The sequence below is a fragment of the Microtus pennsylvanicus genome, chromosome 11 (assembly GCF_037038515.1).
Source record: "Microtus pennsylvanicus isolate mMicPen1 chromosome 11, mMicPen1.hap1, whole genome shotgun sequence".
NCBI lineage: Eukaryota > Metazoa > Chordata > Mammalia > Rodentia > Cricetidae > Microtus > Microtus pennsylvanicus.
In genome coordinates this window covers 50,718,063-50,731,065 of record NC_134589.1, presented here as the reverse complement: position 1 = coordinate 50,731,065, position 13,003 = coordinate 50,718,063, and the positions used below count along the sequence as shown (strand labels likewise).

The 13,003-nt window shown below is 45.8% G+C and overlaps 1 protein-coding gene across 4 annotated transcripts in view; it reads right to left on the bottom strand.

Moving 5' to 3' along the window:
* Positions 1 to 1,081: 1,081 nt before the first annotated feature.
* LOC142860494 (NACHT, LRR and PYD domains-containing protein 1a-like) overlaps positions 1,082 to 13,003 on the bottom strand; it is a 31,809-nt gene continuing 19,887 nt past the window's right edge. For all 4 annotated transcript variants that reach the window (XM_075991827.1, XM_075991829.1, XM_075991830.1 and 1 more), the window contains 6 exons: positions 9,913 to 10,136; positions 7,984 to 8,243; positions 7,352 to 7,477; positions 4,201 to 4,336; positions 3,456 to 3,500; positions 1,082 to 3,041 (listed from right to left, as the gene is read on the bottom strand). In XM_075991827.1, the coding sequence (XP_075847942.1) occupies positions 2,743 to 3,041; positions 3,456 to 3,500; positions 4,201 to 4,336; positions 7,352 to 7,477; positions 7,984 to 8,243; positions 9,913 to 10,136 (1,090 nt within the window). In that variant the 3' untranslated portion in view covers positions 1,082 to 2,742. The remainder of the gene's footprint in view (positions 3,042 to 3,455; positions 3,501 to 4,200; positions 4,337 to 7,351; positions 7,478 to 7,983; positions 8,244 to 9,912; positions 10,137 to 13,003) is intronic.

Sequence of the window (13,003 nt, the reverse complement as noted above, 5' to 3'; positions counted from 1 at the left end):
AGGTAACCCAGACCCAGAGAGAAAAACATGGTAGGTACTCACTTGTAAGTGGATTCCAGCAGTTTATTTGTAATTGCTAATTTTAATACAGTATTCTGCTGTGTTCATATCACCAAAAAGCATTTTTCTATTTATCTGTTAGTGGGTTTGGGGTTGTGTCTAGATTTTTAACTATTAAAGGTTTAGCTTCTCGGCCACTTGTTTACAAGTCTTTGTATGGCCATGTGCACTCGTTTATCTTGGGTAGGCACCAAGTTATTTAGAACAACTTGTGTTATCATATTGGCTGCCTGGACCCTGGAAACCTAATCAAGGAACTATTTGCGAGTGTGTGAGTGTATGAGTGTGCCTTTGTCTATGGGTGACATTAGTCTTTAGGAGGATGCAGGCTCTCAGTGACGCCCTCACTCTAACTCTCAGCTTTGACTGCTCCCCACCTGGATTCTTGTCTGCTTTCTCCTCCTCTGCATTCAGCCCTCTTCAGAATTATGGCTGCTGTTGCCGCTTAGTCCTGCAGGTGGCAGAAGTGGGCAAGCTCTGAAGGCCCAAGGCTAGCTGCTCCCACTAGAAGCTGGGGTTTCCTGTATGCCCAAGTGGGAGGACTCAGCACTTTTGGGTTCCCCTACTTCCCCAGGGGGAAAGATTGGCAGATCTTCTAGAACTGCAGGCTCCAGTTCAGACTTCTAAAGTTCATCAACATTTTTATCTTCCAAGCTCCTACAGAACAGCCCTCCCCCCGCCCCCCAAGCTCAATCAGTGAGTTTTCTAGTCCAAAGACCTGCAATCCTCCCCCAAACACATGGTCAGATCTCTCACGCAATACCTCATTATCCTGGTACCAATTTCTGTCTTAGGGTTATTACGGCTGTGATTAAACACTATGGTCAAAGCAACTGGGGGAGGAAAGGTTTATTTGGCTTATTCCTCATACTTATGAAGTAGATGGGACTGAGGCATGGTGTGGGTTTTTGCCTCCTAATTTTCTTTTCTTTTTTATGCTTGTCAAGTGGTAGGTGGAGACTGTCTTCTGTCCCCTACCACGTTCCTGTCCCTCTCTCCTCAAGAATGGAGTGGGCAGACAGAAATGAGTACAAATGATAGGCATTTTATTTTTCAAATTGGGATTGGCAAGGTTCAAGGGGAACAAAACAAAATTTAAAACAGACTTCCACATGGGATTAAAATGAAACAAGTTTGAACTCTCCATAGCAGTGGGATGTTCTTAACAGTTCTGAGAAGTGTTCCAGCTAAGGGGAGTGTTTCAGCTCAGCGGCTTGCAGAGCTCTGGGAGGCCAGCCAAGAGCAGTCCCTTGTGGAGCAAGTCCGTAGGTGCCTACAGGAAGAGCGTGAGCGCCTGTCTCCTGTTCTGTCTCCAGAGGGTCTGGAAGGTTGGAAGGTTGAAGCCACAGTCTCTAAAGCAGCAGTTCTTGGAGGCTGGAAATAGTCGCAGGGATGAATTCCCCTTTGCCACCCAGCCAGTGCCAAGTCCCGGAGGCTGAGGCAGAAACAACTGAGTCCTGGAAGCTGGCTTTGCCCAGGACAGAAAAACCTCAGGTGCAGGCAGCCTCCTGCAAGTCTGCCCTCTTCATGAGTGAGGTAGGTGTTTGGGAGTCTGGCTCTTTGAAGTACAAAGGACTTTTTTTTCTTCTTCTTCTTCTTCTTCTTTTTCTGGAGAGCAGGAGCACCAGGCTTGGAAGTCTTTCTTTCCTCTTTTTCCATGGGTTCTTGCAATAGTTCTGGCTTTATAGCCCTGAAATGTGTGGACTTGGTTGTCAGGATGCTAGCTAGATCCTAGCTGGCTAAATGTGAATATGCAAATAAGGTGAAGAAATAGCACCAACCAGAGAAGAGCTATCAAACCCAGTGGTGGAAAGACCCCAGAGCTTCACCAGTGTCTGTTTCCACAGAGGTAGGAAACACTGTAGAGGTTTCTGCTGTGATGTTTGCAGATGCTTGCTGTGTCCAGGCTGCTCACTTAGTTCATCAGGGCTTTAAATGAGATTAAGATGAAAGAGCTTTGAATTCTCGGTAGCAGTGGAATGTTGTTTTAGTGCTGAGAAGTGTTACAGTTACTCTGAGTGTTACTGCTCAGTAGCTCTGTGTGTGGTGGTGGTGGGGCTCTTCTCTTCTGTTTAGGGCTGCTGCTACTGTTTTAACCACTGTTAGCAGTCTGCTGTCTGCAGCTTCTTTGTCCTCTAGGCTTGAGTCTGCTGGGCACTGGAATGTTCCCAATGGGGGCCCTCTATCCCCCCGACATTTGTATACAGTGCTACATTTCCTAGCCATATAGTTGTGGAATGTTGGTCTCCTTCACTCACCCACTAAGCAGTGAAATCAAGATATTGTGCTCAGTGCCCGCTGTATACTCTAGTCTTTTAAAAAAAGGGGGGGCAGGGTTTTTAACTAGCTCAAAGTAGAGTGTGGCCTGAAAATGCTACATGGACAATTCCAGAAACAAACAATTTTTAAGTTTTAAATTGTAAACCATTCTGAGTGGACTGATAAAGTATGCCCACTGCCAAGGATGTCTCACAGTCACCCAGATGGCCCCCTTGGCTTTCCCAGGTAGGCTGTCCAGAGGGAATAATGACATCTCTGAGAATGCGTCCTGCAGCTGGCAAGACTGTTGGAAGCTTTACAGACCAAGACGAAGCCAAGAGGGATCACAGATGGTGGCATTGAGGCCAAAAGAAAGACCAGGCAGGAATGTGATCCAAGGCCCAGGCTTCAGCTGTTGAGCTTTCAGGATACCCATTCCCCAAGATCCCTGGCCCACACCTCCCAGAGTTCTATGATCAGGTGAGAATGGGTCTCCTTCAGAGCTTGGTAGAACTGACTTTTGCTGGCCCGATCCCAGGACTGACTGTAGCTGAACAGCCTCCGCATCTTGTTGGGATTGGTGGTCTCAGCACGAACCATCTCATACTGCTCTTCACTCAACACTTGACCGTACAGTCTGTCTAGGACAGGGTCCACTGATGTCACTCGGGCCACCAGCTGCTCCCGATGCTGGTCCACAAAGTGCCGGGAGGGTCTGGCAACTGCAGGTGAAGGCAAGACTGGTGATGATCCAAGAAAGGCTCCCACTGGAGTCTCTTCTGGCTCATTCTCCACTTCTGTTTCTTATCTCATTGTGTCACCGGCTTCCTTTTCACTCTGGCAAGCCTTTTGACTACCAGAGAAACCCCTCATCTCCCCTCATGTCAGCGTCCAGCCCGACACCCCCATGGGAACAGGAGGGCTCATGATTGAGGTTGTGAGTGAGGTGTGTTAAGACCCCCATGGCCAGCTGTGAGGAGCATGGGGACTCTGGACGTAGAGCTCTCCAACCCCACCCCGGTGAGGTCTGCAAAGAGAGGGTCCCCTCTTTTCTTTTTTCCTTTCCCTCCAGAGCCAGATAGTGCATGCACCCTGAAATTCCCACTACCTCATCTGGTCTGGCAGGTGCTACTGACCTGTAGGGGCTGCAGCAACCAGGGTGGATGCAGGTCTGAGGTCCCCTAGAGGAAAGGAGAGATGAAGCAGCATCTATATCAGGGCTATTATGAACTCACACCACATACCCCGAATCTCTCATCTAGATGCCTGGATTCTGAGAACAAGCTGCAGACAAATTCTGTCAGAATCTGGCATGAGGATAGGATGGGCCCATAGACAAAATCTAGGTGAATTCTTTCCTTATGTTTCTAGGAAGCAGAAGCTGGAAGTTATAATTTTAGACTAATAAAAAGAAAGATAGTTTCTAAATGAATAATAGCAATTTCTTCCAACATCATCTCAACCCATGTTAGCCTGTCTTAGCCTTAATTAGATTCCTGGAGGAGAATTAACCAAGTTAGAGGATAGTTTTAAGTACTTGATACTTTGAGTAGACATCTATTCCCTTTCCTCTTTAATATTTTTAAAGAATTATTTTTGTAATTTTAAATTATGCTTGTGTGTGTGCCTATGCACATGAGTGTAGGTGCCTACAGAGCCCAGAAGAGGGTGCTGGATGCCCCGGAGCTGGAGTTAGAAGTAGTCATGAAACATGGGTGTTGGGAAACAAACTCGGGACTTCTGGAAGAATTGAAATTCTGATCAAATCTTGTCTCCATAACTTAGAGAGCCAAATCATTTCTCTGGGGACATTTCTTATCACCTGGCCCACCATAGATCTTTCTCCTACGTGTGTACACCCTGGATTTGTCCTGCATTTACCTGGTTTCAACACAGCTTCCCAAACTACAGCATTCTTGTCTTTTATTTCCAGCCGGACCCCTGATTGTAAGTGGCCAACATAGATCTCCGAGAAGAGCTGGGCTTCTGTGGAGCTCCGGTAGCAGAGCTCCAGTTCCTGGAGAGAGCAAGAACCTCTGTGTGAGAAGCCATTGCTTGTTCTGAAGATGAAGCTTTTCCCACTTTAACACCTTTTGGGTCCTACTCCATCTCAGAAGGACATTTTCCTTCCCGCTGAAGTCAATCAACAGCATTGATAACACCCTTCCTACCTCAGAAGGGTAAGAGCCCTGAAGAGAATCTACGGACCAGCTCAGGGCTCTTTCTCAAAGCAGTGCTCACATATTCTAAGCCAAACACTTTCCCCTTCATCTTTTTCTTTCCTTTAGACAGAATTTCTCTTTATAGCCCTGACTGTCCTGGAACTCACTCTGTAGACTAGGTTGACCTTGAGCTCAGAGATCTACCTGTCTGCCTCTTGAGTGCTAGGATTAAAGGCATGTGCCACCAACCACCTGGCTGTCCATCTTTAATTGGGCCATTTTTTTCCTTACTTCTTATCTTGAACTCAAGCCCTTATTCCTTCAGTACAAAATCTCATTCCTAACAAGTCTTAAACCTAAACTGTTTCCAGTTAACAGGAAATTTACATCTATCCCTTTTCCTAGGCAGATCCAATCCAAGACAGAGGACTTGGTTTCCAACTGTCTTTCAAGAATGCCCTTCCCAAGTCTCTTCAAACTCAGAAAATTGTACAACCTTCTGGTTAGTGCTCAGATCCCCATCTGTAACCTGTTCCTTTTTCTTCCCATAGCAACCTGTCTATCAAAGCCTGTTGCCTTTACCAACAAGATCGATTTGGATACCTGCCACAAAGACTCATGGTCCTGACGGTTTCCTGTGCGGTCAGTTTCCTGAATCTATCAACCATTCATCTCCATGGCTGCTGCCTTAGTTAAGCTACCATGGCCTCTCATCTGCAGCCTTTGGCTCATTTCTACTTCCGCTCTTGCCTGTTTGTCATCCATTCTCTCCTAGTGCTAGACACATCTTTATCAGAGTAAATGAAGTCCTGCAGAATGTTTATGATTATGATTTATGTACTTGAACAAAATCAAAACCCTGCAACAGGCTCAAATGGACCAATGAGCCCTGGGAGATGTTATCTCTAGTGTGACCCTATTTTCTGCTACAGGCACCAACTCTCTTTGACACCCAGGTATTTCAAGCTTGCTCTCACCTCTGTGCCTCTGCACATGTCCTGTGTCTGATGCACTTCAGAATCCTACATGCCTCAAGTCTTTATCTCACTGAGGCCTCAACTCAAGTGGCATCTTCTCAGAGGTGTTTCTCTGACTGCCAGTGGAAGTGTTCAACTCTGGTAAGTGCAGATCCTACAACTGATCTTGATCAAAAGGCTGAGAAGCGATTCCAAGTCACTCTCTCACAATGCTGTATTTACTTGCTAGCTCTCAGTGGTACTGGCTACTCTTATTCATGCAGGTCTATCGGTCTGCTCCACTGACCTAACTTCCTTGAAGCATATCCATGGCACTAGGTTAATACCCACGGAATGAATAGATTATCTCTCTTATCAGTTGTTAGCAACTGATGTGCAGGAGGGCTCCAAACTGAGCAGCTTGCCAATTTATCCTTTGATTCCTAATTTCCAACTTAAAAGCAGACATCACCTCCTTTTCAGTACCTGTCACCTAGCTCAATATTAAACAGGACCATCAGGGTGTGTGTGTGTGTGTGTGTGTGTGTGTGTGTGTACATGTGCCACGGTGTGCATATGGAAGTCAGAAGACAGCTTGATAGAGTCAATTCTCTCTATGTACCATGTGGGCTCCAGGGACCAGACTTAGGTTGTTAGGTGTGGTGGCAAGTGCCTTTATCCATTGAGCCGTCTTGCTCATAAGGCTCCACCTCAGTTTTTGCTAGGTTCCAGCTTTCCGGAGGGATCCTCCTGTCTCTGTGTCTCCAGCACTGGAATTACATGCAGCTTTTGACCTGTGTACTGGGGTACTTAACTCAGGCCTTCATGCTTCTGTGAAATCATACTTTGCTATCATTTCCCCAGCCTCTGTTTTGTCATTTTGTTTTTTAGTTTTTAGGGATTTTTTAATTTTATTTTTTTGGACAGGGTTTCTCTGTTTAGCCCTGGCTGTGCTGGACTAGTTCTGTAGACCATAGACCAGGCTGGCCTTGAACTTACAGAGATCCATCTGCCCCTGCCTCCCAAGTGCTGGGACTAAAGCAGTGTGCCAGCACCTGGCTTGTCTGGGGTCTTATATACTGTTGCCAGCCAGTGTCCTGATAGATGTTTCAGACTAAACTCACCCACATCTAAATTTGGTTCAGTCACAGATCACCATTCATATATGCTTTCTGTTCACAAGCAGAAAATCTGGGAGAGTTATGGACATTTGGGGAATACAGATTAATGCTCAGTAGCTTTTGGTCAAAGACTGTTAGGAGAGGATACACTGAGAGGAAAAAGCTAAAAGCAGCTCCTGGTGTCCTGGAAGAATCTCAGACTCAGAGCTAAATCTCAGTGTTGGTACAAAATGTTCCAAGGCTTGCAGGCCATCTGTATTACTGCTTTTCCACTGGACATGCATAGAGCATCTTCTTTAAACAGGTTACCTTGGAGCCCACAGGATCCCAAACACCCTTACAGCACACACTACATGAGTCTTGCATGTTCAACAATTCCAATACTCTACTTGCTTTGGTTTAACCATGATAGCATTCAGTTTGTTGAGATCAGTCATGGAATTGTCCCTGTTCTGTAACAATACCCAAGACAGAGGAAATAGGCTTCCTTAGTCTTTTCTGCCAATTACCAAATGACAGACATCCTACAGTGGTTTCCTTCTAGAACCATTTTACTGAGTGCCCTATGATGAATAATAGGCCAGGTTAATTTGACTCCATGGCTTTGGCACAGTACATTCTAAACACGACCGTGCCCCAACTTAGTTCATCCATCTAGTTAGTTAGTCTATTCACGGTGGATCTCAATCGCTTCCCTCCAAACCTCAAGTGTGAGTTCCTGGGAGACCCACCCTACAGGTTTTTCCAAGCCTGACATCTGACCTTGGTGAAGGGCAAGTATCAGGTTGCTTACCTTGGGTGTAATTTCCATGGTCCCTGAACCAGACACGGTATAGCGAGAACCCACATAAAGGGAGCCCATCGGGGGAGGCTTGTGTATTCGCACAAAGTGGAACTTCATTTCTTCATCATCTATGGCCTAAGGAAGATAACAGACAATGATTTCTTCTCTACATAATTTCATCAAACAAGGTGAGATGTTGGTTCTTTTGTGTGTGTGCACGGAAGTGGGGGTGAGGGTGGTGGGGATGGAAACAAAACCTCTGCAGCCCTTTTTCCCATGTACTGAACAGACCTTCCCACTCTAGATTGTTCCATGTTCACAGTGGTCATAGAGCTGCTGACAGAGAAGAAGTGGGAGGGAAAGGCTGCAGGTTGGGCGTGGAGCCTCCCCGTTCTTCTAATGCCATGAGAGAAGCCATAGAAGGCTGTGCAGAGATGAGTGAAATAGCAGTAGACACAGGGGAGACGGGGTTGAGGGAACCAAAGCTGAGCAGAGGACAGATCACTCATGCACACCAGGGACCGCTCACTAGAGTCCCCCCCTCCTGACCCCCAGGAGAGGACCCCACTGGGATACTCTGACTGTGTCTCATGTTTTCCGTCAGCCCACCTTGGATGGGCCTTTGTGGTTCTCTGTGTTACCTTTCGAATAGTGCAGTCATTGGGGATGAGGTAAAGGTGGAATTTGTGCTCCTCAGTATGAGGTTGATGGTAGAGCAACGTGATAGAGGTGATGGGTAGGAATCGCCGGGTGACAGGGATTATTTTTAGCATCACTCCTATGGTAGAGAAGCTGGGTTTTTTTAGAACTGTGCAATGTGGCTTCACTTCGGCTGGCGTCTCAAAAACCATCCCGTGCTTCAGAAAGTGGGCCACTTGGAAATTTGAGGTGTCCTGAATTCCTGTCCAAGAATGAAGTCAAAAGACATAGATTAAGTGCTTGACTGAGCCAGGCTTGGGATAGCAGAAGCCCAGGACTCAGTCCCAGAGAGACCTTCTGGGGGGAGGTATGAATGACCCTGACCTCTCAAAATCCTAATCCAGGGGAATGAATTTGGGCGGATCTTTAGGGAGACAGTGAGGACATGGATGTAGAACCCTCTTAAATGGGCTTAGGAAAGAGTCAAGGGGCCTCTTCTGCCATTTGAGGGATCAGGTAGAAGATGCCATTTACAAAGAGAATATTCTTTTCTAGACACTGAATACACTAGCACCTTGATTTTGGCCTTCCCAGGAGACCTCAAAAGACATTGTTACCAGTTTGGTGAATTCATCCCTGTCCAAATCTGACCTGCAGCTCAGCAGGCTTTGGGTAGATTCCTTTGTACTCAAAGGCCCCCTAATTCCTTGGAGGAAAATTCCATTTCCTAGGCTCAGCTGATGGATCTCCAGTTCTCAAATGAAAGCTGGTGACCCCCATCTTCTCCATGCCTGTAGGGATGGTAATGATTTTCACATGCTGACAGACTTTGGTACTAACAGTTGCTTGTTAGTTCACTTGGTACATAGTCTTTAGAAAAATCTCTTAAAATAGCTTGATTTATCCCATTTCCTGTTAGAAGCCAAAGGGATATGATATGTAAACAGCACTTAAGAAATGCCAGTTAATATTGCTACTGATAGGTAGCCCGGACAGTGGAGAGATGTCCTCCCTTACCCTACCCCCTGCCTACCAATATCTGAGGCAGGTAGGAGAGCTGCCCCGGCCCCTCATTAGCTGCAGCACTTGGGAGAGTCTCCCTGCACCTTGCCTGGGCAACACGGTAGAGCTGACCTTAAGGTATAAGTGTGGGAGATCTGACCCTATGGACATGCAAGCAGGAGAACTGGCCCCACCCCTTGCTCATCAGCACAAAGGGAAAACTCAAACTCACCAAGACAGTGCAGGAGAGCTTATCTGTGGTGAGGACAAGGGAGAACTGAAGGGCTGACCAACCCTGAAAGAACCCAGGCCCAAAACCAGGGTTATGAGTTGGCCCAGCACAACATCCACCCCTTCTGTGATCTGCTGGAGCATTGTGTAGGGACTGGTTCAGCAAACAGGAAGCTGAAGGATCTCCTCAACACAGGGTACCAACAGGATATCTGAGAGGAGTTCCACTGAGGCCCAGAATTAACAGTGTAGCAGAAACCAGAGGCCTTGAACAAGACTAATGATTCTTTGTAATGAACACTTGCAAGTAAAGATACGTGGATGTGGTGTGACTCAGCGTGTCACACTGAAGCTTACATGATGAGACTGATTTTTTTCCACTTAAATTTTATTTAATTGCGGGAGGATGTTTCACGGGCAGAGAGCAGATATGAAGGGATGGGGGAATGAATGGGATGGAGATACATGATTTGGAAGACACAAAGAAAAATAAAAGGAGTTAAAATTATTGCAGCTGAGGACATCAGTTCCTACTTAGGGACTCTTTCAGGTAAGCTCTACCTCCATGACCCTCTGTGTCTCTCTAAGCAAGCCATGAGCTCTTTCCTCATCACCCCCTCTATCATCCTCCATTCTCCTACGTGACCAGGAAGACCTCCCATTACCACTGCCATCCTGCCTATCCTTCCCTTGGTTACCTTGGAGAGCCACAAAATGCGGCAGATACACAGTGTCGACAGCTCCCTGCTCAGCCTTGATGTCAAACAGAGGCCCAGCCACCATGTGACTCTGCTCCAGGGGAGTCTTGCCCAAGAACTGGCTCCAGGCACAGAATTCTATCTCTATGATCGTTGCCCTTGTCACCACAAAGCGAAGACCAGTGCTGGGCCAGTGATAGGAGCCAGCCATAGGGAACTGAACTCTAGAAGGTGCAGAAACAGACATGAGTTGGACAAGATCTGCTGACATGCTGGATGCAGATCTGATCCAGGGCTATGGACACACCGTCTTTAGGCAAATCTCTGAGTCCTGACTCTTTTGCTCTCTCTGTGTGGAGCCTGAACAAAGTATTAGCCTTCTGACTCCTAGTTTCCTTATCTGTAAATAGAGCCAATCTCGTAGACCTGTGGGTACTGAGTGATCTAGAGCCAATTTACAGGTAACACACACCTAGTGGAGTTAAATGCTCCTGTGATGATGATGAAGGTGATGAAATAGGTGTGTGTGTGTGTGTGTGTGTGTGTGTGTGTGTGTAAGTTCTGGGGGTCAAACTCAATAACACTTATATGGTAGGCAAGAGTTCTACTGATTGGCTACATTTTCAGCTCTTGGTGTTCTTATTTTTTTTTTTTTAAATCAGGGTCCTTTGAGTTCCAGCCTCAGTACCCTTCTAGATTCAGAACAGGATGCTTACAGGGAGTGAAAACTGGCTAAAAAGGTCTGAGGGTGAACAAATCAGCTCAAACACATTTTCTCCTCATGTATCTTTATTCCTACCCATGTCTCTTTATTCTTCTAAAAAAGTTTCCACTCCCCACAAGGCTTGCAGAATATATATATATATTTATATATATATATATATATATATATATATACACACACACACATACACACCTATACACACATACATATATTTATACATATATATGTATTTATACACACATATATGTGTACATACACATACAGACACAATTAACAATTATTTAGGCAATAATAATGATACCAAGCAAGCATGCATTTCTTTTTTTTTTTAAAGATTTATTTATTAGCCGGGCTGTGGTGGCGCACGCCTTTAATCCCAGCACTCGGGAGGCAGAGGCAGGCAGATCTCTGTGAGTTCGAGACCAACCTGGTCTACAAGAGCTAGTTCCAGGACAGGCTCCAAAACCACAGAGAAACCCTGTCTCGAAAAACCAAAAAAAAAAAAAAAGATTTATTTATTATGTATACAGTGTTCTGCTGGTTTAGGAGTTCCTTCTGCCTTTGTGTTGCTTTCATTGGTTAATAAAGAAACTGCTTTGGGCCTGTTGATAGGGCAGAAACTTAGGTAGGCAGGGAAGACAGAACTGAATGCTGGGAGAAAGAAGGGCAGAGTCAGAGATATGCCATGGATCTGCCAGAGACAGACACTGGGAATTTTACCCGGTAAGCCACTGCCATGTGGCGATACACAGATTAATAGAAATGGGTTAAATTAAGAAGTAAGAATTAGTCAATAAGAAACTAGAGCTAATGGGCCAAGCAGGGATTTAATTAGTATAATTTCTGTGTGGTTATTTCAGGGCTAAGCTAGCCTGGCGGCCAGGATAAACAAGTGGGCCCTTCCCCTGCAACATTCTGCCTGTATGTCTGCCTGCAGGCCACAAGAGGGCACTAGATCTCATTATGGATGGTTATGAGCCACCATATGGTTGCTAGGAATTGAACTCAGGACCTCTGAAGAGCAGTCAGTGCTCTTAACTGCTGAGCCGCCTCTCTAACCCCCGAACATGCATTTCACAGAACCACAAAAACAGATAAGTCTGACAAAGTAGGGGTCTGTTAGCTTACTTATGTCTCATAGCACCCAGGCATCTGATACTGGGAAGATTAGTTAAGGAGGGAGCTTTAAATTAGTATAGAATTTTAAGAAGAAAAGGGCTTTTTGTGTACTAACTACATTTCTTACTAATTAATAAGTGTAGGAAAAAGGAGAAGAAAACATGGCAGGGCTGTTGCACTCCCTGAGCATGTCTGCTGCTGCTTCCTTCTGCAGTGGCTGGGAAAGCAGGATTGTGGTAACCATGGCAACCAGAGTGAGCCGCAGGAGGGAAGCAGATGGTACTTGTTTTGTATTGGCGTTTTTTTTTTTTTTTGTTGTTGTTTTTTCCTAACTGAATTAAAGGAAATTTCTTAGCACTAGATCAAAGTGAAAGGCATGGTTATGTAAAGTCCAGAGCCTGCCCTTTCCAGCCCCTGGCTAAGAGGCAGGGCGCTGTACCTGCTGGTGCCCAGTTGAGAAGGAATTCCTTTCTCTGGGGCTGGTTTAGGGATTCAAATATTTTTCCTTTATCTCTAGGTGTAAAGGCACAAACAGTTAACTTCCTAGACTAAGCTCTGGTGTCAAATGAAAGCGAGATAAAGGTAAGTAGAGAGCAGTGGTAGCTTGTTAGGGTAGAATAAAGGCCAGGAGGTTACACTCTCCTGAGTTGGCTGTTAGAGAATTCAGGGCTGCCAGGTCATGCTTATCAGTAAGGGCAGACTTGCTCTCTCCTGCTCAGTCAGTGCCTGTCTTTGGAGGCCAAATGTGGTCTATTTGCAACGTTTCTCTCCTTGTCAGATGTCCTTCCATAAAGGATGATTGTGGGAGACTAACTTTATGTAGATTTGACTGTGAGAACACAGGTTTTTTTGAGTGAATGCTTTCATACCAGGGCCCCACGCTATGGGATAGTTAAGGTCGTCCAGTTACCATACGGAAGGGCGTTATGCTCAATAATTAGTGCACCGCTAAGGCTTTTTGGGAAAAATCCCACTATGGAAAAGAGGGTGCTATGGCTGCTATGACTTCACAAGGGTTTACAGAAATGACAGGGACTATTCAAAAGACAAGTATTTCCGGAGCCTTGCCAATCAGGCTTCCTTCACTGGAACACTCCTGTGAGTTAGTCTAGAGATTTGTCAGCCGTACTTCCCACTGCGTGGTCTTGTGGGCTGTAGCAGTTTTAAAAAGTATATTTCTTTATAAGGGGCTAAGGCTGGAGAGATGGCCCAGCAGGCAGAGACACTTTCTGCCAAGCCTGAAAATGC